Source organism: Eubalaena glacialis, chromosome 4, assembly GCF_028564815.1.
Source record: "Eubalaena glacialis isolate mEubGla1 chromosome 4, mEubGla1.1.hap2.+ XY, whole genome shotgun sequence".
Lineage (NCBI taxonomy): Eukaryota > Metazoa > Chordata > Mammalia > Artiodactyla > Balaenidae > Eubalaena > Eubalaena glacialis.
In genome coordinates this window covers 98,967,623-98,993,233 of record NC_083719.1, presented here as the reverse complement: position 1 = coordinate 98,993,233, position 25,611 = coordinate 98,967,623, and the positions used below count along the sequence as shown (strand labels likewise).

The 25,611-nt window shown below is 43.0% G+C and overlaps 2 protein-coding genes across 2 annotated transcripts in view; both read right to left on the bottom strand.

Moving 5' to 3' along the window:
* Positions 1-627: 627 nt before the first annotated feature.
* On the bottom strand, positions 628-6,668 carry FAM170A (family with sequence similarity 170 member A). Its single transcript, XM_061189543.1, has 5 exons — positions 5,639-6,668; positions 3,166-3,306; positions 1,591-2,338; positions 1,260-1,318; positions 628-656 (listed from the first exon to the last, which is right to left on the bottom strand). The coding sequence occupies exons 1-4, from the start codon at positions 5,706-5,708 to the stop codon at positions 1,312-1,314; spliced, it is 966 nt and encodes a 321-aa protein (XP_061045526.1). The 5' UTR covers positions 5,709-6,668; the 3' UTR covers positions 628-656; positions 1,260-1,311.
* Positions 6,669-6,965: 297 nt separating this feature from the next.
* The window catches only part of HSD17B4 (hydroxysteroid 17-beta dehydrogenase 4), a 150,961-nt gene continuing 132,315 nt past the window's right edge, over positions 6,966-25,611 (bottom strand). Inside the window, exon 24 of the mRNA XM_061189542.1 lies at positions 6,966-7,074. Coding sequence (XP_061045525.1) covers positions 7,048-7,074 — 27 coding nt within the window. The 3' untranslated portion in view covers positions 6,966-7,047. The remainder of the gene's footprint in view (positions 7,075-25,611) is intronic.

Genomic DNA, 25,611 nt, shown 5'->3' with positions numbered 1-25,611 from the left:
TCAGCTTTGGAATGTTAAAAACGGAGGCCACAGTAGAACAGGTGAGAATTCTGTGAACAAAAAATAAATCTCATCTCAAATGTAAAAAGTATTCTCTGCACTCGGAGGCAGGAGAGGGAGGGAGGGAAGGACTGAAGGAGAGAGATCAGTGTGGCCAGGGACATGGAAACTGTGCTTGAGGACGATATGCCCAGGAAGAGAATCAGAATCTGGAGAAGATCCAGCCTGCACGTGATCATTGCCTCCAGCCAGCACCCCCATCTCAGACCTCGGGCAATTCAGAGAGTGAGTGGGAGTAAGTCAGGAGGGCCACGCACATAGTCTGCGTGGCAAGGGTTGTGGCCATTCCCTATTTGTGAGAAGTCCCCAGCAATTTCCAGGTCTCCTTCTGGAAAATGCTGGTGGACGTCTCTAGTGCTTATGTGAAAGCTTGTTCACGAACCCTGAAAGATACAGATGTAGATGACTGATAGATAGATGCATAGATAGATAAATGTAATTAAATGAAACATCCAGGAAAGGTTTGGAAAATGCCCTTTATTGCATATGATAATTATATTGTCATATGATGTTAGACTGACTGCTGGGCCCTTCATCCTCCTTCAGACCACTGGCACTCTGTCTGCTACTACTATCCCGAGGGTCCTTTCTTCTCCCTGGAAGGGATAAAACAAATGAGGCAGAACAGGAAGAGACAAGAAGCACTATAAGCTCTGCTGGTCAGGGTTACCCTCCAGCGTTGCCTTAAAGCTCAGAGCCACACACACCACAGTGAGCTTGGCTCCAGATCAACTACCGCACAACGAAGGTTCTGGAACATTTCCATATCTCAGGGAACCTCATTTCCATCTGACTCCCTTTCACATTTCCCTTTGTCCCAGAAGGCTAGGTACAGTGGTCAGGGTGAGATCTCAGCTCAGGCCACAGGCTCTCAGACCTCAAACTTCTGGTCCTGCGAGGCCCCCTGTCCTCTCTTCAGACCACCCCTGGCTCTCTCTGACGAGAAGGAGCTGCTGGCAGTACGTCCTCTTAGAGCTGAGGTCCATCATGCAGACCCTGAGAAAACTCCTAGTCAAAACGCTCCACATTCTTGTTTAAGTCAACAGAGGTCAATTCCTTTGGAAGTGCTGGGTGTGTCCCAAGTTGATGCAACTGCACAGCCATTAGATAAACCAGCACATCTCTGCGGCCCCTTCCCTTAGACTCCTCTGGGCCCTCGTGACATAGGCTCAGAAGACTGTGCCAGCCTCAAGCCTTACCTCTTCCAACAGAAGGTCACACCGTCTTCCAGGATCTTCTGTCCCATGAATCTCAGTTGCTGTGTGGAAATCAAAAGAGAGAAAAACACTTCTTAGCTAAAGAGAATTTCCTGTGGGAGCTGAAAAGCTCAGGATAAATTCCCACTTACAGTCATGACTTTATTATTACATGACTGGGCCAGACGCACGGGAGCCGGTTATCTCCCCTTCAGTTGCCCCCTGAGGTGCTAAAGCCCCCAACTCTCCCTTATGGAAGCATGAGCCTGGGGTGGAGAGACAGGACTGGCTCGGAGAAGGTACAGCTCCCTCCGCAGCCCCAGCCCCTGCTCACTTCCTGTCCTTCGGAGAATGAAACACGCAGCCTGGACGTTGGCTCCACGGTCTCCTCAGGCTGAGGCCTTCCCCCGTGGGCTGCTCCTCCTCATTCTCCTTTTCTCCTTGCTTCTCCTCCTCCTCCACCTCCTCCTCGGTGGTGCTCTCGGATTCCACATTGCCCATCAGCTGGGCCATGGTGAGATGAAAGACATGGCAGCTGAAGCCCTCCTGGACGCCGTACCGCACGTGCTGCTGGAGGATCTCCAAGGTGGGGAAGACCCGGCAGCAGGCCATGCACCTGAAGCCATTCTCCATGGTCACCAGCCAGTCCGGTGTCTTGGCCCTGGGTCTCTCCTGGACTGCAGGTGACCCTGATGGGCTGTATGGCTCTGCCCTTTCCTCACACTCTTTCTCCTCCCCAGTGGGCTCACTGTCAGACAAGAGGTTTCTGGTGGACACATCAGAGCGGGGAGTACCTACCCGCACATCCTCAGGAAGGGTCACTTCTTCTATCCTCAGCCGCTTTTCTAGCAACCCCAAGGGTTTCTCTGTCTCCCAGGAGACAGCTACACCCTTGATCGTTTTAACCCGCATGTAGTATATTTTCATGCCTCTTTCCTCTTTGTTTGTATACAGAGAGGTCTTATTGGATGAAGGGGATGAGAAGGCGACACACTGTGGTGGGGGAGCGGTCTCCCCTTGTTGCTGAACCCGGGCTAGGGGTGCTCTAGGCTGAGGAGTGTCTTGATGTAATCTCCGGATTCCTGGGAAAGGAAATTAAAAATATAATAACATGCATGGGCCATGCCGGAAGCTGAGGGAGCAGGTGTGGTAGATGAGAGAGGGACATTTGCATGACGTAGCTGTGTCATGAGCTTGGTGTCTGTTGGCCGTAGGATGGAGTGGTGTATCTGGTGTCATCTGTGCGCTTTTCATCTGCGTGTGGGGGGATACTGGAGCGGTGTCTGTATACAGGGGTGTGGAGTATGGTGGTGAGGGCTGTGGTATGTGAGGGATGATACAGGGGTGTGGAGTATGGTGGTGAGGGCTGTGGTATGTGATGGGTGGATGCGTGTACTACGAGGAGTGTGAGTTTGGGAATATCGGTGGTGCATTACTTGTGGAATGGGGGTGTAGGAGAAGAGCACTGTGGATCACGTGCTTGGGGTTTACGTGTGCGCTGAGAATGGCTGTGCCTGGAGAGCGGATGTATGTGTGAGCTGGATGGTCCTGCTCTCAGGCTGGAGGTCTATGATGAAGAACTCTGTCCTTCTCTGGAAGCAAAGGCAAAGGCAAACCCTACATTTTCCTCTGAAGATGCTTAATCTGGTCCCTCTGCCCTCCACCTCAAGCCCAGACCTTTCCGGCCCCTGCTCCTTAACTTCCCCCCCATGGTGGTACCAGGATTCACACGCCCCCAGACTCAGCTGAGATCCACGCCCTCGTACAGCTCAGCCATCCTGCTCAGGCTCCTCCACAGAGCCCTCAGCACCTCTGATGACCCTGGGTTTCCGCTCAGCCTCCCTGGGACCTGTGTGCCTCCTGCCTCCCAGCCAAGCAGCCCCTCACCTGAGAAGCCCCGCGCCCTTACCACCGTGGATGAGCTTGCGTGGAGAAGAAGCACAGGAGAAGTATTCAGAGGCAGAGGAGACCTCCCCTGCCCCTGGGCTGCGGCCTTGGGCCACCACAGGGGATTCAAGCTGAGGGGGATCCTCTTGTGACTTCGAGATTCCTGAGGGAGGAATGAAAGGCTCAGGGTGGGTTCCTCAGTCCTCTGTCCACAGATATTTACTGAGGGTCTGACACGTGTCAGGTGCAGTGAATACACACAGTTGAGAATGTGGTTCCCAGTGGATACTCCAGTATTTAATTAAAATCAATACTTATTCTGTCAGTGTCCTGTGGGTAATGTGGGCCTAGGTGGTGACTGTGAGTATGTGTGAAGAGTGAGTGATGTGTATCAGTTAAGTCTGTGGTAAGTGTGGGGTTGGCGTGGGGAGCACAGTGCAGATGTGTGTATCTGTATCTGTGGCCTCTGTGTGCATGATTTCTGTTCACAAGTCAGGAATTCTGGGACATGTAACTTTTCCTCATCACACGGTGTGGCTCGTATTTATGGTGTGTTCATTCACCAAGGTTCAGTAAGCAGCTACTCCTATGTATCCGGCACTCTTCCATTGTTCTAGTCTCTGGTAATGCTGCACATTCTAGTAGAGGAAGACAAACACTAAACAAAAATACAATAAATATATAACACATCAGCTGGCGGTAAGTATATAAGGGCTGCCAGACTTAGCAAACAAAAATACAGGGCACCCGGTTAAATTTCAATTTCAGATAAACCCAGAATAATTTTTTAGTGTAAGTATTCCCATGCAGTATTTGGTCTTACTTATTTTTCGTGTAAGTATGGCCCATACAATATTTGGGACATACTCATACTGAAAAATTACTTGTTGTTTATCTGGAATTCAAATTTAACTAGACAGCCCATATTTTATCTGGCAACCCTGACATGGGTTAGTGAGACTGTGGTTTACTGTGGTTTGTACAAAGCGGGTCTGGCATCACTAAAGAATGTGTTATAAGTGTGGTGTGTATGACATGTGACTGGTTCTTACAGAGGTATTTAGAGATAGCTGAAGTTAGCTGTGTTTGCGAGAGTTGAGGAGATACATATATATATAGTGTGTGTCATATATATATAGTGTGTGTGTCTATATACATATCTCATCTCCAGCGTTTGGTGTTGGAGGAGAGGATTGTGACACAGGTGGGTTGTATGAGAACGTAGTACAGGAGTGATGCGTGTATATACCTACATGTGCTGTGTGTGGTTTAATAAGGAAGTTATATGTGGGGTGTGTGATATATTTGCTGTATCAGAGTGTACATGGGTGTATGAGTTACTGTCTCATAAAACACCCCTAACAAGAATTCTGTATACACTCTTACATACACCGAGTGTCACCCAGGTCCAGGCAGGGTGACAAGAACTTTACCATGCAGACTTTATATCTGATAAGCACTCTACCCCCATTCATCCCGCTCTTCTCTCCACTACCACACACACACACACACACACACACACACACACATGGGAACACAGAGAAAAATATTCTGAATGGTCAGGGCAGGGGCAGTCATTGCCTTCCCCAGCCTGTCCCAGCCACTGCCTGAAAATCTGCCTGCTGTCTAGACCTCCATTCCCAGGGCCCATCCTAGTCTCCAGGGCCCTGGGCCTGGTAGGAGCTACTGGGCTCTAATCTGGGGCAGAGGCTTCCAGCTGGAACTCTGGGGTAGGCTCCACTCCGCCCCACTTCCTCACGTGACCACCCCTCTCCCAGGGCAAGCTACTCGCCTACGTTTAAGGCACGCAGGCACCACGTGGCCCATGGCTCTCAGAGCTCCCCGCAGGACCCTGAGGACATCTCTCACCCCCGCCCATGCGGTCTCAGTCTCTGGAAAGCCCTCCCCTTCCCTTGATCTCCTTTGGGAAATTCTTCCTGTCGAAGGAATAAAACCTCCTTGCTTTCAATGACACCATCCCTAGACAAACAATCTCCTTTCGAACTGCATTCCACTTCTCAAGATATTTTTCAACAAGGCCTTCAACTCATGGGGCTTCTCTTTCCACTTTGGTAAAAGGGGCCAAGCAGCTCATGGGTCTCTCTCAGCATCCTTGCATCCTTCACACCCCCCACCTCATGACCCCAGGGGAAGATCAAAGAGAATAAGAGAGAACTCGGGGACTGAGAAAAGCTGCACCTCTAGGTCTGTGCAAGCAGGATGCAGCCTGCTGTGAGTCCGACAAAGCTCCAGGCCCGGCAGCCCCAGGAGAGGGTCCTCAGACCAGCGGAGCTGACCTCCCATCTCCCAGGGGCATCTGGCCGTTCTGTGCCGTCTCACACCACAGGGACCCTCCAGATGGATACGGCAGCATCAGTGAGACAAGGTCTCTCGCACCCTGCTTCACAGGTGACACGTTCTCAGTCCCCCCCTTCCTACAGAAGGCTCAGTTTGGCAGAAACCCATGTGCCCCAGACAAGTTGCCCCCCACATACCTCCTCCCTTCTCGGCAGTTTCCTGGGACTCTTCACTTTCCAGATGTTTCCTCTTTTGTCGCCCTCTCATCGTACCAACTGGAAGATTCCCTTAGAAGATGCCTCACGTCCAACTCCTCCTCTTCCCTACAGGTTGGCCCTTCTTGGCTTTTGGGAAATCCGTTGAAATGATTCAATACAAATAAAAATAGTCAAGTCTCCTAAATGGCTGAAGAACTTGGACCACTTAGTGAACAAGCAGTACTGCCTAGCGCTCACCAGGTCTGTTAAGTTTCAAAGGTTGCCAGGCCTACAGCAGGATTCTCTAACCTCAATGATGACATCAGAGCATTCTGTGGACCTAGGTTCAACAGTCTTTGCAACAGCACAGACCCCATTTTCAAGAACAACTCCTTTTTCCCAGCAGAACCTTTCCCATGAATTCAACTCTCACATTTTTCAAATGTGGCAGGATACTTTGAGATGTTAATCTGTTCCTGTTCATTTTTTTTCTTTTCTTCCTTTATTTCACCCTTTCCCTTCTGCATTCAAGTGGGTAGCAGACCCTATGTTCACTGGCCAGTGGAAGAGCCCGGCAGGGCATAGCAGAAATAGCATGCTGATCATCTTGGCTTTTATTTCGAAAATCGCAAACTCCATGGAAAAGAGAGGATACTTGAGCAGAAACATAACAGAAGCAGGTTTTTGAAATTAGGTACTGTCTTGTTTCCCTACTGGACTGTTGAAATGTGCTAATTAAGTCAGAGAGAGATGTCTGTAAATCCTGGAGGAGAAAAGGCCTCTCAAGTGTGGCTGGAGGGGTAAATGGAGCAAAAATTCTAAAAGGAGATGGGATAGTGTGCATACAAGCAGAATCATGACACCCTGTCCCACGCATGGCACAGGAGCCACCAAACCTAAAGGACACATGGCCCCCGAGCTGATGGACGTCTACACTTAACAACTGTGGGCTCCAGTCAACAATGATCATGCTTCCACCCACTCCCTCAAAACCTTGGCCCTGTATGACTTCCAAATAGGGATGGCGGAAATCCAAACAGGACACCAGCAGGATCAAGGCTTAAAATACAAATTATGTGGAGTTATAAAAAAATTTTTCGTACTATTTCTTGCACACCTCTGCTTGTGGGCTGTAATTTATACCAGTTATAAGTGGCAATGCATCTGGATCCTCCTGATTCCACTCTAGAATTAGAGACACCTCATTTTGAGGTAGTGGCCAGGATCCAGTGGGAGTATTGGTGCACGGGATGAGGTAGACTCCCAGAAGTCACTGCTTTCATTAGAAATACCACATGGACTGAGGCGGGTCCCAATTTGAAAGGGCACTGCAGAATGACTTAAGGTTTCAGGCAGCGGGAGAGTGAAGAGAGGACAACTTCAGCCTTGTGAGGGTTTGCTGATGAGATTCAATCTTCCTGCTTCTTGGAGAATCCCTAGAAAAGAAGGGGCAAGGAGGATTTTTTTTCTTAATTTTTTTGTGCTAGAAATTTTCAAACATACACAAAGTAAAGAGACTGATATAAAAGGAATGCAGCACCATTTACCCATCATCCAGTTTCAACAATTATCAAAAGTCTGCCATTCTTGTTCTGCTACACACACACACACACAAACACACTCACTCACTCACACACTTTTAGTTTTATGTGTATTTATTTTGGTTTAGGAGTTTGGGGAGGGTGGGGGAAGTGCTGTTTTTTATTGCAGATCTCAGACATTATGTCATTTCTCCTTACATGTCATAGTATTTACCTCCAACAGATAAAAACTTGTTTCTAACATAACATCATTATCTCACCCAACAAATTTAATCATCATTTCTTCTTACCACAATAACTAAGCCATACTCAATTGCCTCCAAATGTGTTTAAATGTCTTTTTTATACATGATCTATTGAAATCAAGATCTAAAGAAGGTCCACGCCTTGCAATATGTCCATGTGTCTTTTGGTCTACAACAGTTGTCCCTCCCTTTTATTTGGCACCGATTTATTGAAGAAACTAAGTAATTTATCCTGTAGAATTTTCCACAGGAGTCTGTTGATTGTATTCCTGTGATGTCATTTAAGATGTTCCCTATTACCTCTATTTCCTTATAAACAGGTAGTTATACCTAGAGAATTAATTAGATTTAGATTCGATTTCATGTTACTACAAGATTATTTTATAAGTGATGCTGTGTACCTTCCTATTGCATTGCAACAGTAAGTACAAAAAGTTGTCCGGTTTTTAATGAAGTTAAGATTGATCAGTGAGCTCAGGTACTGTCAGCTTGGTCCCTCCATCCATAATGATGAGGAACCACAATGCTCCTCACCAACCATTCAACAAAGAGCATTAACAACCGTTGATAATCACCACTTCCTTAGGAGCTGAACTTTCATTAGAAGTTCTAATTCCGTCATTCCAAGGAGGATGATTCTTAAGGCATCTTTCTTAGACCCTGAATTTCTGAAAGAAATGAACCTCTCCTCAGAAAAGGAAAGATGATTCCAAACGTACCAGCTCAGGTTCTCCAACCTAGAAGCAATGGGTTCATCACAGCAAGCCCCAGCTAGGTTGGGACATACTTTTGTCATTCCTTCATTTCTCTGTCCATTCTTCATTATATAAACAGTTATTTAGCCCCTACTATGTGCCAGGCTCTCTAGATTCTGTACTTGAACATTTAAGAACAAAAGAGATGCAAAGATTTTCTCTCAAGGAGCTTAGTTCTAGAGGAGAAGATAGACAATTTTTTTTAAATAAGTAAAATACCTAGTAGGTTAGATATTTGCAAGTACCATGATGAAAAATAAAACAAGCAACTGGATATGGGACTGTAGGAAATAGGGCAATTTCTATGCTGAATGGGAGATCATGGAAGGCTTCACTAAAAGGGCCTCATCTCAGTAGTACCTGAGGGCAATAAGGGAGCTTAGAGCCAAGGTTACATCTTTTAGGCAAAAAGAGACTGGAGTCTGGGTCAGGGGTTGCTTGGCCTGTCTGAATACCAGGAAGAAAGCCAGTGTGGCTGAGGGAGGGAGAGAGTGGTAAGAGGGGAAGTCAGAGGGATAATGAGGAACCAAATTATATAGCGTTTTATAGGCTACTGCTAAAACTTTGGCTTTTACTCGGAGTGACATGGGAAGCTTGGAGAGTTTTAAATGAGAAATTACATGTTAAAAGATCACTCTAATTGCTTTGTTAAGAACAGACTTTTGGGAGGCAAGGTCAGAATCAGAGAGAACAGTGGGCCTATTGCAATAAACCAGGAAAGAGATGAACCATAAAAGGAAAAATAGGTAAACTAGACATTATCAAAACTAAAATCATTTGCTACGTGAAAGATTCTTTTAAGAGTATAAGAAGTCAAGCTAGAGACTGGGAGAAAATATTTACAAACTACATAGCCAACAAAGAAGTAAGTCTATAACATATAAAGAACGCTCAAACTCAACAGTAAGAAAATAAACAATTTGATTAGAAAATGGACAAGAGATATGAAGAAATGCTTCACTGAAAAGGATATACAAATCGCAAATAAGCACATGAAATGATGTTTAATATCACTAGCCATTAGGAAAATGAAAATGAAAACCATAATGAGATATCACCACTCATCTATCAGAATAGCTATGGGATTCAGGTAAAAAATTAGCTTGCTTCTCCAAACAAATTTTTCTTAGCACCTGTGAAGTCACTATGAAAGGTACAGTGAATAAACATTTTGCTATCCACGGAAGAGCAAGTAAGTTAACACTGGAGAAAACACGTCATAAACCATACAAGCTGCACAAAGGTGAGGCGCAACAGTTACCCTCAGGAGCTGTAACTCTGAATACTTTTAACCTCAAATGGACCATGAACTTCTCTGTTCCAACCTAAGATTCTTTGGTCGTTTCTCAATAACCTCAGGGGATTGGTTCCAGGAGCCCCAGCAGACACCAAAATCCACGGATGCTCAAGTCCCTTATGTAAAATGGCATAATATAGTCAGCCCTCCTTATCCACAAGTGTCACGTACGCAGACTTAACCAACCATGGATAGAAATTTTGATTCACATTTGGTTGAATCTAAGGATGTGTATTTACTGAAATAAATCCACCCATAAGTGGACCCACGCAGTTCAAACCCACGTTGTTCAAGAGTCAGCTGTAGTACCAAGTCCAATGTGGAGGGACAGGGGGTTCCCCGTATCACCAAGCAATTATCAGACACCACCTGAGTGTTGTACAAATGCAGCTCAATTCTGACACTATTTACACAAAGATAGCGTCAGATTCCACAGATTATGGGCTCAGTCCTACAAGACTGCTCCTACCACACACACACACACACACACACACACACACACACACACATTCAGACACCAGTAGCAAATAATGCAGGTTTCCATCCTTGCTTCTGACCAACCAGATGTTGCTTTCGGCTTGATTAATCCATTCACACAAAGCGGGTTCACAGAACTCAGAGAAACATTTTACTTACTAGATAACCATTTTACTTACTACATATTACAAGTTTTATATATATATAGACTCAGGAATAGCCAGATGGAAGAGATGCATAAGGTAAGGCATAGGGAAAGTGTCTAAATCTTTCATGGTCTCTGAGCATGCCACTCTCCTCATATCTCCACATGTTCACCGACTCAGAAGCAATCCAAACCCCCTCCTTTTGGGTTTTTATGGAGGCTTATTAACATAAGCTTGATTGATTAAATCATTTGCCTTTGGTGAATGATTCAACCTCCAGCCCTTCTGACCTCTTCAGAGGGGTGGGAATGAAAGTTCCAACCCTCTAATCACTTGGTTGGCTCCACTAGCAACCAGCCTCCGTCCTTAGACACCTTTATTGCTCTCAGCACTTAGGAAATGCCAAGGGTTTTAGGAGCTCTGTGCCAGAAACATTGAAGACCAAATATCTATTTCCTATTATATCACACAACCACCTTCAATTTCTACAGCACTGCCTTCAAGAGGTTGCCCAGTCTATATTTCAGTATTTCCAATGATAGGAAACAATTCCCCTCAAAGCAGCTTTGACATTTATGTATACAAAACTTAAACTTTAATTTAGGAAAAAGAAGGATCTTCCATATCCATGGGGCTTTCCCTATGCATCCCAGTGATACTCTTTGAAGACCATATCAATCAAGAATAAGCTTGACATTTTATTGTAACAAATAATTCCTCCAGATCTCAGGGGTTTAAAACAACAAGGGTTCATTTCCCGCTCCTTGTGCATGGGCTGCACATGGGCTGGCTAGGAGTTCTGCTCTCCACTCTCCTTATTCCTGCCCCCAGCCTGACGAAGCCACCTCTCTCAGTCATCTTTGTAGAGAGAAAGAATTCTGGAGCCTCACACTGGCAGTGTGAGTCCTGGCCCAAAAGTAACACACATCACTTCCACCCAAAATTGTTGACCACGATCTTATTTTTAGGGAAACCACTGCCCAAAACCGCCTGCCCTGACCAAGCCCGATAGTAACCACTTGCACGAGTTATCTTACAACAGGAGGTCCCGGTAAGGAATGCGGAACTAACAAACTACCACCAACCGGAAGAATTCGGGAAAGGTCAAAAGGAGAGTGGAGACTCCAGTCCATATGTCCTACCAACCTCCCAGAATCCTTCTCGCTGGAACCTATCTTAGCTGAGCAATGTGTGCACCACCAGAAAGGATCCTGAGGCAGACTGATCGGCCAGAGACAACCCGGAAACTAACCCCATTACCATAAAACCTGAGACTGCGAGCCACATGGCAGAGCAGTTCTCCTGGCTTCCCTTACCCTGCTGCTCTCCGCCCGGACACCCCTTCCTAATAAAGTCTCTTGCGTTGTCAGCACATGTGTCTCCTCAGAAAATTCATTTCTGAGTGGTAGACAAGAGCCCACTCTTGGGCCCTGGAAGAGGTCCCTCTTCCTGCAACATTATCATGTGTCTCTCCATTTCCTAGACTCCTTAGGCAAAAATAATTGTGAACAATACTACTGAATAGTACAGAAACCATACAGAAAAATTCTAATCCCTCCCTGTTAAATATGAGACTTGACAAAACCATCAAGCTATGCATTCACAAAACTGGGTCTAGAACTCAGATCACTTAGGTCTGGATTCAGAACCTTTTTCCACTATGCTATGTTAGGACTTTTATACCAAGACAATGTAGTTGGGTTAATAATGCCTTTACTTCATTTTTTTTTTTTTTCCATAAATTGATTCAGGAGGGAGGCTTTGGAAGCCCCTAAAACACTTGCCTTAAACTGAAAAGCAACTGGAAAATAATCCCACTGCCTTTTGAAATGCTTGACCTAGTAAAGATTAGATGTCTGGGAGGCTTTTATGTTCTGAATATAGGGAATAAAAAGGAAACAATCTTCCTAAGACTTTTAAGAAACAGGCGGAAAAACTCTTGACTCCCACTTTGCTATTTTGATTAGCTTGTTGACACTTCAGTTCTTTGAGTAATAGCAGTGGCAACAGCTAGAGTTTAGCCAAGATAAAAGTATATATAATAGTGTGGCGGCCCCTGCAGAACCACATACCACTGTAAATGCTTTAGCTCAATCCTATTTGCTCATAGGTCTGTGCAAAGTAACAAATGGTTCTGAAACATTTATTCCAAATAGCTTTCTTATTATTCCTTTAAAGATAACTTGGCTGCCAAATACTTGCTCCCTGGTGAAAAAGAATGCATATATGGGAGGAGGATTTATGTATCAAGATATGCTGCTTATTTTGCTCCTCCTGATACCATGCACATCTAATGAATTAGAGATAATCTTCCTCTCTTCCCCAAATTGTAGACAAATGAGTATGTCGTTCCTCCCTCCCTTCAATTCATCCTGGTCATAGTTATTTTCTTTAAGAATATTATTCCCCTTCTCAAATCTTAAATGGCTTCCCAATGTGAGAAGAATAAAACCTAAAATATTCAACCGAACATTCAAAGCCCCGTAGGGTTGAAGACCCTGCTGAGTTTTCCAGACTAAGCATAACACTCACCTTCCCGCCTCCACTCAACTAGGCCAGACTTCCCTCCCTCCATCAGAGGACAGGCGCTTACTCATTTCTTTCAAAAGTATAATTTTTCAAAGTTCAATTTGTTTTTAAGTTCAATTAAAATCCCACTTTCTACAGGAAGCCCTTCCAGATATCCCAGTGAGAATGGACCCAGCATTTTCCCAGCAGGTTAGTTGTACCTCTGTGATAACTCTTTTCACATTCTCCACTCAGGCAGACTCTTAACGAATGTGTCTGATTTCCCCCACAACATAGAGTAGGATCCCTTGTAAAGTAGAGGCCAAGATTCCTTATCTCTGGATTTTCCACATCTCCTTGCACTGAGTATGATCCCTAGCAGGACCCTGTGGGGCTCCTGGGCACAAAAGCCTATATCGGTGTCCCCCATTTCTTGATTACAGGAAATAGGCTTCATTCAGCCTCCATGACCTTCCCTGAGTTCCAACGAGAAGGTTCAAACAGTTGCTGATTAGGGAAGGGAGGGGATGCAGACAAGGGAGGAATAGTCAAAAGAAACAATACTGCAGCCCTGGGGCAGGGTCCTGGTGCCCCCTCAAGGGATACACATAACAATATTTTTGAGCTGTTTTGCAGATACTGAAAGCCCCACCAGGGGGGAGAAGTTAACGGCGTGCTACCCACAAACACACAAACCCCAGAACCAGTTGGAACCGTAAGGTTGATGATGCTGACTCCCACTTACCTCACCACCAACCAATCAGAGGAAAGTCCATGAGCTGATCATGCCCTCCTCTTTGAACAATTACTATAAAACTCCTCACAACCCTTTCCGGGTCAGGGACACAGAGTTTTGAGGGCAATTGCCTGCTCTAGCCCCCTTTGCCTGGCAAAGCAATAAAGCTATTCTTTTCTACTTCACCCAAAACTCTGTCTTGAGATTTAATTCGGTGTTAGCCGGATTCGGCTTCAAGTATGAGCTCCCCTACTTGCTCCCCTATCCCGCAAAAAAACAAAAGCTTAAATAAATTGCCAAAGTACTGGATTTTCTTCGTCCCTAGGCCAAACAATGTCCTGACCAGTGGCCTCTCTTCTTTTTCCCCATACCAGCATAGAAATACCATCTCTGCATTTATGCTTGCCTGTCACCATGTTCATGTAACTGAACAAAAGTGACAGCTCTGTTCATCCCATGTCCTGTGTAATCCACCCAACTCCCTTCATCTCCATCTAAAACTATTTTTTACACTGCCTAAAATTTAACCATAGAGAAGCAGTACTTTGAATATTTACCCTTCAAAGATTTTTATTAAAATACAAGGAACCTCATGAGAAGTGGTGCCTTAATTTAAACCATCATCAGCCATTGTTTTAGCAAGGACTAGGGGAAAACAGGCTGAGAATTGGGCCATTTTTTAATGGGATTGGAAATGTAGAGACAGGAAAAAGAAGAAATGGTATCTGGTCAGGAGGTAGATGATGGGGAGGTGGTGAAAAAGTACCAAAAATAAATATTCACCTTCCTCATAAATTTGCAACAGACGAAATCTTCCTGAGCTGGTGCCCCTGTGTGAAGCAATGTATTAAGGACATAAGACATACAGATCCACTGCAAATTAATAACGTTAATAAACTGAGCTGAGACTCAGAGAGTTCAAATAACTAGGGTTGAGAAGAATATTCGAAGTTTATTTTTAAAGGAGCCCAGAGATTGAGGTAAAACCCACAACTGTAAAGAACACCTTTCCATCAGGGACTTAGCTTCTATGTATGAATTGTAAGTAAAGGAAGCAGCCTTAGAAAGCAGAATCAGATGATTACTGGTGCCTAGGAAAACCTCTGGCCTAAAGAAGTAATCTGAAGTTAGCCCCATCTTCCTCTAAACCCATTTGGTAGGGTTTTGAAAATCTCCTGCATGAACCTAATACACTTGACATGAATTCATGGAAGTAAACGAGGTTAACAGGATCTGACCAACATCTTAGTGTCTCTTCCAAAGGATGGGCAGTGTATCCATAATGAGGAGGGGAACATGAAATGCTCACAAATCCCATGATTAAAATGCCTCTTGGTCTATAAATCATGTTTCCCTGCTGTTCATAGCTCTGAAAAGGATTAGAGAGAAACCGACTCCTGGGTGTGACAACTGGGGTCACTGAAGATTAGATGTTGCCATGAGCCCACAGAGTCTGCCCTGCAGAAAGCAGTAAAATGATCAAACCCCGACTCCTTCTGCTGGAATATTTACTGTTGACACAAGAGTTCACCTGTAGACTATGAGCAAAAACCTTCTGTCAATCACTTTCAGTCCTTAATTGGATAAAAAGAGCTAGAGATCTTTCAAAACAGTTGAAGATTGCTACCTGACAGAGAGCTGGGAGTAGTGCAACTAGCATATGGGTAATTTTTAAGGCTACTTTTAAGTGTGAAGCCCTTTGACTGGTTCTCTATCTCTTGGGTGTCCCGAAATTTCCATCTCACTGAAATTTGGAAAAGAATTCAGGTTCTGTCTTTCCCCAGAGAGGGGAGGCAGCCACAAGCTTTACAAACCTATAGTTTGTACATACAGCGAAGTTAGATTCGCTTACTATTGGAGCCTGACAATACTTGATACCTGATAAAAATCATTGTCAAATAACATTTATAAGAACCCAATTGCATGAGATGGGGTACTATGTTGAGGATCACAAACAGTTACAGCAAAGGCCTCCAGGTGCCCAGAGTTTAAGGCAAGCAAATGAGTATATAGGAAAGGCAAAATTTTTAAATGGCAGACCAAATTTGAATGGACCAAGTAACTGCTTTGCCATTGTACATTCTTCCTATTCCCCGTCACCCATCCATCTATCCATCCCCCCAAAACATACCCCAACCCTAGTGACAAAGGTGGAGGCAAAGCCTGGAAGGACAGTCCACAGGTACTGAGATGCTCAGGGTTGGGAAGGACTTTGATGCTTGTGAAATCCAATCCGTGGTACCTTTGAATTTCCTCTGCCATGGCTCCACCAAGTAATTACTTGGCACATGTCCTAGGACCTTCAGGGACTGGGAATCCACCACTTTCTAAAACAAACAAAAAAATCTCAACATATTTAGGCAGATAAAACATATTTAGGCAGATATAACAAAAAATTCTTCCTTGTAAGGACAAATCCACTTCCCCAGAGCCTGTTGCTTCTGGTTGCATCTTTTAGGGCCACAGAGAAAAAAAATCAACATTCCTCTTCCATAAGACAATCCTTCTAATATTTGAAGACTGTTATCTCAGCCCTTCAAGTCTTTTCTTCAGCTGCACAGCCCTATTTCCCCAAACGTCCAGATTTCATTTCCCCATTGTGATCCAAACTTTCTCCTGAATGTGTCCTAGTTGCTTTATATTTATCTTAGTCTACATTCCCCAGAACTTAACGCAGTATTCCAACTAAGGTCTGACCAAGGCAAAGTAGAGTGGGGTTCTTACCTCCCCCACCAGAGATACGACTCTTAAGACTAGCTTTTTGGTAGCCACATCAAACTGCTAACTCCTACTGAGCTGATACAGCCACTTTAAAGTAGCCAAGTCACTGGACTTCCCTGGTGGCGCATTGGATAAGACTCCACGCTCCCAATGCAGGGGGCCTGGGTTCGATCCCTGGTCAGGGAACTAGATCCCACATGCATGCCACAACTAAGAGTTTGCATGCCGTGCAACTAAGGAGCCCACCTGCCGCATGAGAGCCAGTTCAACCAAATAAATAAATAAATAAATCTTTAAAAAATAAATAAATAAATAAAGTAGCCAAGTCATACTTCAAAACCATTATTTCTTACCAAGTAATGTAGCTGTCTGGGTTATCCAGACCTCTTCTATCCCTCACCCAAAGACCATCCATAAGCCTCACCCCACCAACATAAAAGCACAAGAAATAGGTAAAGTTTTCTGTTTTGTACATTCCTTTGAAAAAGCTGAACATTATTTGATTTGCCCAAGACTCCTCAAAATACTCCAGGTCAAAAATTGGCATCTCAAAACGTTATGCAACTCAGTGAGCTAATTTCGTGAATCTTTAAATCCCATGAAGGATACCTAATACGTTAAACCATTAAATGGATCCTGCCTAATTAACAGTAAATCCTAGGGGAGACAGTGCAGGTCTGTCATTAGAGCCACCTGAGTCTGAACCTCAGCCATATTCATAAAGTGCTGTTGGCCCAGGACAACTTATTCTGAGTCTTGCTTTCCTCCCCTAGAAATGGGGCTAATACACCCATCTTGCCATGTCCTTGTATAAAGTACTGACACAATGCCTGATCTGTGGCAGACGGGCAGTACATGGTATGTTTCCCCTCGCAGCACAGATTATTACAGTTTACACCCCATTTCCCTTAGTAGATTCCTAGCTCTTAGAGAAAGGGTCTGGGACTTGCTTGTCTTCACATCCCCCAGACCCTCAACACCAGCATAAGTAGACACACATTCCTCTTGAATATAAAGGTGAGCATTTGGCTTTAAATTCAGTTGTATATCATATAGAAATAATTACATTTCTGCTCTGGCCTCTCAGTTTCAAAGGGATATTTTTTAATTCCCAGGGAATAGCTAAGATTATCTATTATAAAAAAGAAAAAAGATAGACTCTACTCAAGTCTCGGGCAATCATGTTCAAATGGTGCTCTAAGTCTCGGAAAACAGGTTGACATTGACATTTCTAATATTCTTAATGTTGACCCAATTTTAAGCTCTATTTCTCTCCTCAAGTAACCGCGTTTCAAGACACAGCCAGAAACAGGAGGGGCAAGACGAGGCTCTGACGGGGAAAGCCAACCTCTAATATATCCAATTTCTGACCTATGGCTCAGTCAGCTCAAGGAAAGTTTTGTGGGTCCCCAGTGTCTTACCAGGGCGACAGACACTCCCACACAGCCTCAACCAGCCTGAGGTAATTGTTACTGTTATGGCTTTAACGATGTGAGTGGGAGAAGATGAGAATTCTGAAAGAGATTTATTTACTGCAAAGCATCCCAAATATCTCATTAATCTGCTTTTCATTTGGCAAACTCTTCCTTCATTAAAAGTGCCATGCTCTGCTCTGCGGTTTATGACAAAGCGAAAACGTCTCTGGGAGGCAAAGCAGCAAAATGGAAAGAATGTGGGCTCTGGAACAAATTAGACATGAGTTTGATTTCCAAGTGTGCTACTTACTTGTTCTGTGACTGTGGGCAGTTTTCCTTAGCCTGTTAGAACCCCATCCTCCTCATCTGTCAAGAGAAGATGATTGTCCTGTCCTGGTTTATGAATATTGAGATCAGCCCTAGGCCCTAGGGCACTATGTTTGTTTCTCCTTTAAGATTCAGTGGTCATCTGCAAAAGGAAGATCATAATAATACCAACTTCATACACTTCGTGATGAGGATTTAAATGGGTGAATGTATGTAAACTAATTAGAACAGAGTCTGGCACAGAGGAAGTGCTATATAAGTGTATGTTATCATCATCCTTAAGGATTAAATGACACACATAAAGGACGCTTTGAATGGCGACTTGCACCTGTTACATACGAGGTGCTCAATAAATGTATGGGAAAACATCTCCCCTCCCAACTAGAGACTTTTCCTTGGGGTCTGAAGAAACTCCTTGGGTGGGAGGAGCTTTTCAAAATTATATACTCAGAACTTTAGAGAAGGAGGGATCACATAGATAAAACCTGTTTACAAAGAAACAGACCGACGGAGGCAGAGGGGGAGAGCAGGGATGAGAGGTAGAGAAGGGAGCTTCCCTGGTAACGTGGCACAGTTATCAGAAAAGAAAATTCCAGGTCTCCTGATACCTAGATGACTACATTCTTTTCCCGAGGTCATGCTGCCTTTTAAGTGTTGTCTTGATTGAGAAACACCTTCCTACAAACAGAGTTCAAATTGTCAGGTGACCTCTGATCCTCTTTGAGGTTCTAATAAAATGAGAATAAAGAAAAGACGTGGACTCAGGATGGTTTAGGAAGATGCTGGGAATGTAAAGGGAGAGAATGGCTCCCCCCAAAAATCCCAATTCAGAGCAGGGACTATTTACCTCACTCTGGACAGTAAAATAGGGGCAGTGCACCCAGATACTTGCCACCCACAAATCCAAATCCAGGAAGCTCTGCCTCCCTTGGTTAATTTTAAACGCTGCTTTTATATCGCAGTTTAGATTTGTTTTGTTTTGTATGTACAGTATCAGTGAGCTCCAGATTCCTTATTCCTTAGCTCTAGGAATGAGAGCCCTTTCCAGCTGATTTGGTGTCACTCACCACTGAGGGAGGTAGAATATTCCTCTTCTGATTGGAAATACTCACTTTATTTCAGTGGGTCGCCTTCATTTCTTTCCCTTCAATCAGGGAGATAGATCTCACCTAGGGCATTCTCCCTTTCAAAGCAGTTTTCACTTCAATAACTAAGATTTAAAACATTTTTTCAAATAACCAAAGAAACAGAAGCCAAGAGTACAAGAAAGAGAGCACAGAAAAATAGAAGGGAAAAAAAATCAGCCCCAGGGTGAACACAAATATTGATATTTGGGGTCCCCTAAGCTTGAGTCTAGGCTCTATTTTGTGCTGAAATTCTGGGCTCCTCTGGCAGCTAATAGGTATTAATGTCTGCCAAAAAACACTAATAAGTATTTTCATGAGGAACCAAGGGGAGGACAAGGTGATGGTCTTAATATAGTTTTAATGTTCCCCCACTCTGTCCATGGCCTACTTACCCTCATGGACTCAGTGCTAAAAAGAGAAGGCTGTCCATCTAAAAATAAAGAGAAGGCATACTAACAATCCTGCCCTGCTATGAAATCCACGCATATCCCAAAAGGGAGAAGACTGCATGTCCCGCTTCTGCCTGGCTCACATGAAGAACTCCAAGAAAGAAATCAGAGGCAGAGGCAAGAACGGTACCAGGGAAGGCTGCCAACTGAGAGCAAAATCTGTGTCCCCTATGAGGGCAACCAGCCTACCACCACGGGGGCTGAAGCAGGGGAGGAAGGAAACGCATCATGGAACCCACAGGAGGCGGACAGAACTGGAGCACGTGTAGGAGACAACCCCTGGGACTCCGCTGGGGCTGGGTGGGGAGGACATGGAGATTTGTAATAGCCAAAGAGATAAAAAGCTAAAAATATGGGTATTACCATTGCTGTGACCCCTTTTAAAACTCCAGGCTAGCGTGGCCTGAGAAAATGGGTTGACATTGGTAATATCACCTCCTTCTGTTATTTCTCTACAATTTAATCTGCACACAGTGTTGTAATGAGGATCCCTAGTGGGCTGTATTCATCCAGACTAAATCTCTTCTGATGCAGGTGTTCCCAGTAAAAGAAATACAATTCTTGATTCTTAGAATTTAATTATGTGCTGCTCTTTGTATATTAAAGTAATTCAAACTACTGTACCAGTGGGATATATGATTTGTATTACTTTTCTTGTAAGTGGGATGGGCTGGTAAAGAATCATGCATTTTCTCACGAAGGATCCCTTGCAACTAATCACACACGTTTGAGAAATAGAAGGTCAGGACTAGAGGCACCGTGTGTGTCCATGAGACAATTTCTCTGCAAAGAAGCAATATAATATAAAGAATGGTTAAATCAATTAAACAAGGAGACCATTTGACTGAGGTGGCTCTAATACATTAGCAGCCTACATAAGCAAACCAAAACCTAAGCCTGTAATGCCTCAAGGTTAAGAAAGTGAAACCTAAGGACAACCAATCACAGACAGCCAACTCAGCTTTTACAAATAATGCAACTGCTTCAGCCAATCAGATAATTCCCTCGCTTTGCTTCCCCTGCATCTTCTCTACAAAAGTCTTTCTCCCAGCTCCTGTATGGGGAGCATCCTAACCATCTCCCATTTGGTGCTGCTTGATTCAAATCAATTTTTGCTGAAATAAACTCTTAAAATTTGAATATGCCTCAGTTTATCTTTTAACAGAACTAAGCAACATTAGTCCAGAAGATACACCAAAAAGCATTATTATTAGCTAGAGCCTAGCCTTAACCTGTCTGGGTCTCAGTTTCCTCATGAGTTAAAAAAAAAATTTGCAGTTAAAAAGATTTCATATGCCTCCCCTTGGAGTTCTTGTGAGGGCCAAAAGAGAGCATTTGAAACATTTTCTAACCTGTAAATTACTATAAAAATAAGGGGACACCTAGTCCACTGAAGTAATGGAACTTTGTTTTCAGGTAAGTTAAAATACCTGCTTCCCTAATTATTAAATTTACAATTTAATAATTTATAAAATGTATCACTCCAGCTCCTAATTCTTATGTGATGACATGAAGTACAAAGGCAAAGAAAAAGACCAAATCCCCTTCAATCACAGTATCTGGGCAGTTCTGGTTCATATTAGAAATCTCTGTATGATGTTACATTCTAACATCCGATATTAAGCTTTCTTTCAGAGAAAAAAGAAAATATATGCCAATATTAAGTTATTCTTGCCATTGTTGTATTAAATGAATGTGGGTGTCTTCTTAAGGCACTTGATACAAATCAATATGCCACCAACATAGTGAAATGTGGCCACACACACCAAAAGTACGACTAGAGAGAAGCATCCATCCCATGAAAAAAACTAGTGACTTTTAGTGAACAGAATAAGGAAGAAATTAAATTGGAGTCTGTGGGTGGTGACAGCAGAAGAAGTGGGTCATCCTTTTAAACCTCATTTCCTCCAAAGTTTTATGTTAATAGAGGCCCAACCACCAAAAACTGAGTTTCCATATTGCCTAGGGAAAACGATGTCAAAGTAATTTGAATATTTTTCAAATAACTTTCCTTAATACCCTATGCAACTGAGAAATCCCACAGGCCTGTAAATTTTAACAAAGCCATTGTTTCCAGCTCTAAATCCTGCCTTTGGGTTTGGCTTTCTCCCTTTCTTTATGGATGAATAACATTTTCAATCAAGTTGTTTTTCTTCTTACTCTGGGAACCAAGCTCATTTTGCATAAACATAATCTTCTCTGGCATAAAGCCAGAGATTTTCAGGCTCTCTGGCTTTACCTTCCCTTTCTCATCACTACTAGAACATGAGAGTCACACTCCAGGAATCTCAGGGGGTGCGGGAGAGATGCTGTGCAGTGGGATGCAAGTTGCTTCTGAAATCTTAAGAGCAGGGTCACCTCAGAGAAGATGCTTCACACCCAAGTCAGGTTCTCAACTGTAAACCATGTATAATAGTGACACTAGTAAGAATCAGATAAGACTTCACTCAATGACTGCTCCTCTATGAATGCTCTCCTGTCCACTTTCCCCCTCCCTTAATGAGAATGGCCCACTCGCCACCTTTGCCTCCACCACTGAGGTGTATACAAGCTTCGATCACAACGTTTCCGTCATTTACTTGCTTTTTTTTTTTGGCCGTGCGCCTTGTGGGGATCTTAGTTCCCCAACCAGGGATGGAACCTGGGCCTCCTGCAGTGGAAGCACGGAGTCCTAACCACTGGACCAGCAGGGAATTCCCTCATTTACTTGTCTATATTTCTGTCTACCCTTACCAGACTGAAGACTTTTACAGGGCAGTACCTTTGTCTTATTTATTTTAGAAATCCCCAAACCATGCTTGCCAATGTTTGTTATGTAATAGGCTCTAAAGAAATGTCTGTTGAAGGATTGATTTGTTAATTGACTGACTAGTTGATTGACTGAATGAATGCCACAGATGAAAGCACCTTAGAAAACTCCTATCGCTAGACAAATGTAAGTCATTATTACGTGGAATTCCATAAATTAGCTTTGAACTTGAGGTAATTAGGCAATTGCTCAAAGTCAAGAGGTAATGGACCTTTTAAATGTTCTTATTTCATATCATCCTTTGTTTTTGTTTATTTATTTAATCCAGACAGCTGCCAAGAATTTACACATCTTAAGGTAATAACACACTAAAAAAAAGAATTAAAAAATAGTCCCTGCCACAGAAATACTGAGAAATGTTCTGCTGGTTAAATTAGAACTGACTCTTAGAGACACAATGATGAAATTACAGACTTTAAGTTCTTCCTGGAGTACAAACTGGTGTCCTGGGGAGACCATTTATGCTAATGCCAACACAGAACAATGAGGGGACTGTCCTCAGATGCCCATTCTGTTTTTACCAGTTGCTCTCGGTATGAGAGTACCACAGGAAGTAGCTGGGTGTTTGGGTTTTTTTTTTTTCACTATTCATAAATATTGAACACTAGCTGTGTGTTGGCTAAATGTAAGAGATGCAAAGAAGGATTTCAAGGTGGCATGTGGGTTGCATGAAATGGTCTTGACAAGATTACATATACCATAACCAAGGCAGAATGAAATGTCATAAGACAAACAGAAACACAAAACTCCCCAGTGCAGTAACAGGCCTCTGGAGAAGATCAGAAAAGACTTCATGGAGGAGGTGGTAACTGTGATAAAAGCTAAGCTTTGGACAATACGTCAATCCACATAGACAGGGAGAACAGCGTGGTGGGACTGCAGAAGAGTTGGGATTCCAAGGAGGAATGATGCTGTACAGAAACTCCAGAAGGGAGGGCCAGTTCCCATGGCTGTTTTTAGTCTTCATTTCCAGAAGTTTCCATTCCATCTGCTCCTGGTATGCTAATTTGACTCTGGTAATAACCAATATGACATTAGTGTATTTAATGTAAAATAACACTGATATCATTACTGTAAATCTCTCTCTCTTTTCACAGCAGCCATAAATATTATCTTGAAGCAATAGATCAAATACTACATTTATATAATATCCCTAGAGAAATTATTCAAAATTGAAGTACATTTTGAGTATATTGTAATTACATTTTCTTTAATTTTCCTTGGAATTCAAAACAAATACTTCTCAGCGTTTTCTGAAAATGATCTGTGCTTAACATGGAAAAACCTTTTAATTACCATAGCATAACCTCTTGCCAACTTCTACATCATTTCATCCTTGCCAGATTCTGATTCTAGCACTAGAATTAGCTTCTCTGGAATATTTTTACGAGCTGGGAATGGACATGTTTAACTGTATAACATTTCTTAACTTCATCAAATTCTAGAACAGCCCCTTCAATCTGTGATAGAAATAAAGAATCAGTTTAATGGTATGTCTCTCAAACTAATGTTCTGAAGGATGTGTTTCATTAAAAAATGAGAAATGTTAATGGAACAAAGTTAAGTAAAGATTTCCACACTTATGTGTGGAATCTAAAACATTCAACAAACTAGTGAATAAAACAAAAAGCAGGCAGACTAGCAGATATAGAGAATGGACTGGTGGTTGCCAGTGGGGAGGGGGTGGGGCATTATAGGGCTAGGGGATTAAATATGGGGTTATTATGGGATTATATGAAATCCTGTGTATGAAACTTTTGAAAATTGTAAAGCATTGTAGAATTTAAAGAATCTTTCATTCAATAAAAATAATAGTTAAATTTTTTTTAATTTTAAAAAATATCCACTTAGATTTGAAAAGGGAAGATTACCTGAATATATATTTGGACTGCTCATAGAGTAGGTGATTCAATACCTGACAAAATAAAGGGTCTACCTTTTCCAACTAGACACCTCGGGAGTCTGTAACTTTACTCCAACAATATCGCCTTTATTCAAAATATTTCTGAACACCTCTTTTAAATTTTCCTTTAGTTTATGACATAGACTCAGTGGTGACAACTTTTCATCATTTATGGGTAGATTTGATTTGGAGAATAGACAAAGACATTCAGAGCCAGATCTGGAAAATAAGGTAAATGGTCTTTTGATCAACTGGAATCTTCCTATGAAGTAATGACACCAACTTTCTTGTGTAACTTATGAAGTGGTTCTGAAACCAGTAAGATAGGAAGAATTCCAAAGTGTTTTAAATAATGGTAGCATCATTAGAAAAGATAACTTTCTCCAAAAGAATGTGACAAATTAAACTCTTTGTTATGAACATTTAGATATGGTTGTTCAAAATAGTTCTCAATCCCTTTTTTCACATTTTGTTCAAAAGTAACCTGTCAACTTAAGGCAAATTCCTAAAGATACCTACCTACCTACCAAATGGGTTATTTCCCTTTCAAGTATTGTTTGAGAGGAGAAATGAGACTTACTCTGTCAGCTCTGGCTCCCTCCCCTTTACAGGGTAGAAAAAAACCTGAGAGGGGAAAAAGACAAGACAAGATTGGGGGTTGGGATATGGGAGGTAGTCAGCAGATATTATCAATGGCCTGGAGGTCAATCAGATTCACAAGGCAAAAGGATTGTTTCAGAATCTCCCAATACCTCTCAAAGCAACCAGGCAAACCTCTGATGGTTTCCAGTCATAATAGTTACATTACATGAATTTTAAATAACCTTAAAGCTACGGTCCTTTTGGCCCTGAGCAATACAGCAATGGGCATTTAAGACACCTGGCTTCCAACACCCATCCTTCCCCTGCTGGTGGGGCCTTAGCACCTGTTTTGCTCATTAATGAATCTCAAGCATTTACAATATATACTCATAGGTGCTCAATAAACACTTCAAGTAAGAAGGCTTACTCTCACTAGGCCTCAATTTCCTTATGTGTTAAAGGATACTAGCTTAGACCAAGAGATTCCTATCATAATCATGAACTTACTAATGGAGACTCATCATTTTTTCTTTCCTCTGTTTTCCAGTGGCAAAAACCTTTCCCCAAACTATACCAAAGAGCCAATGGTCAGCTGTCTCTTCCTCACGCCTGACTACCATCTATATTATCAACAGACATTTTGCTTTCATAAACTCAAGATTTTCCAGAAATGAGGAGGTGTAGCTAAGATGATGGAGTAGGAAGAGGTGAGCTCACCCTGAGCTCACTTCCTCCCATGGGCACACCAATACTACGACTATTTACAGAGACACTATTGATGAGAATGACGTGAAGACTAGCAGAAAAGATTTCCCAACTAAAAATATAAAGAATCACAATGAGGACTTCCCTGGTGGCGCAGTGGTTAAGAATCCGCCTGCCAATGCGGGGGACACGGGTTCGATCCCTGGTCTGGGAAGATCCCACATGCGGCA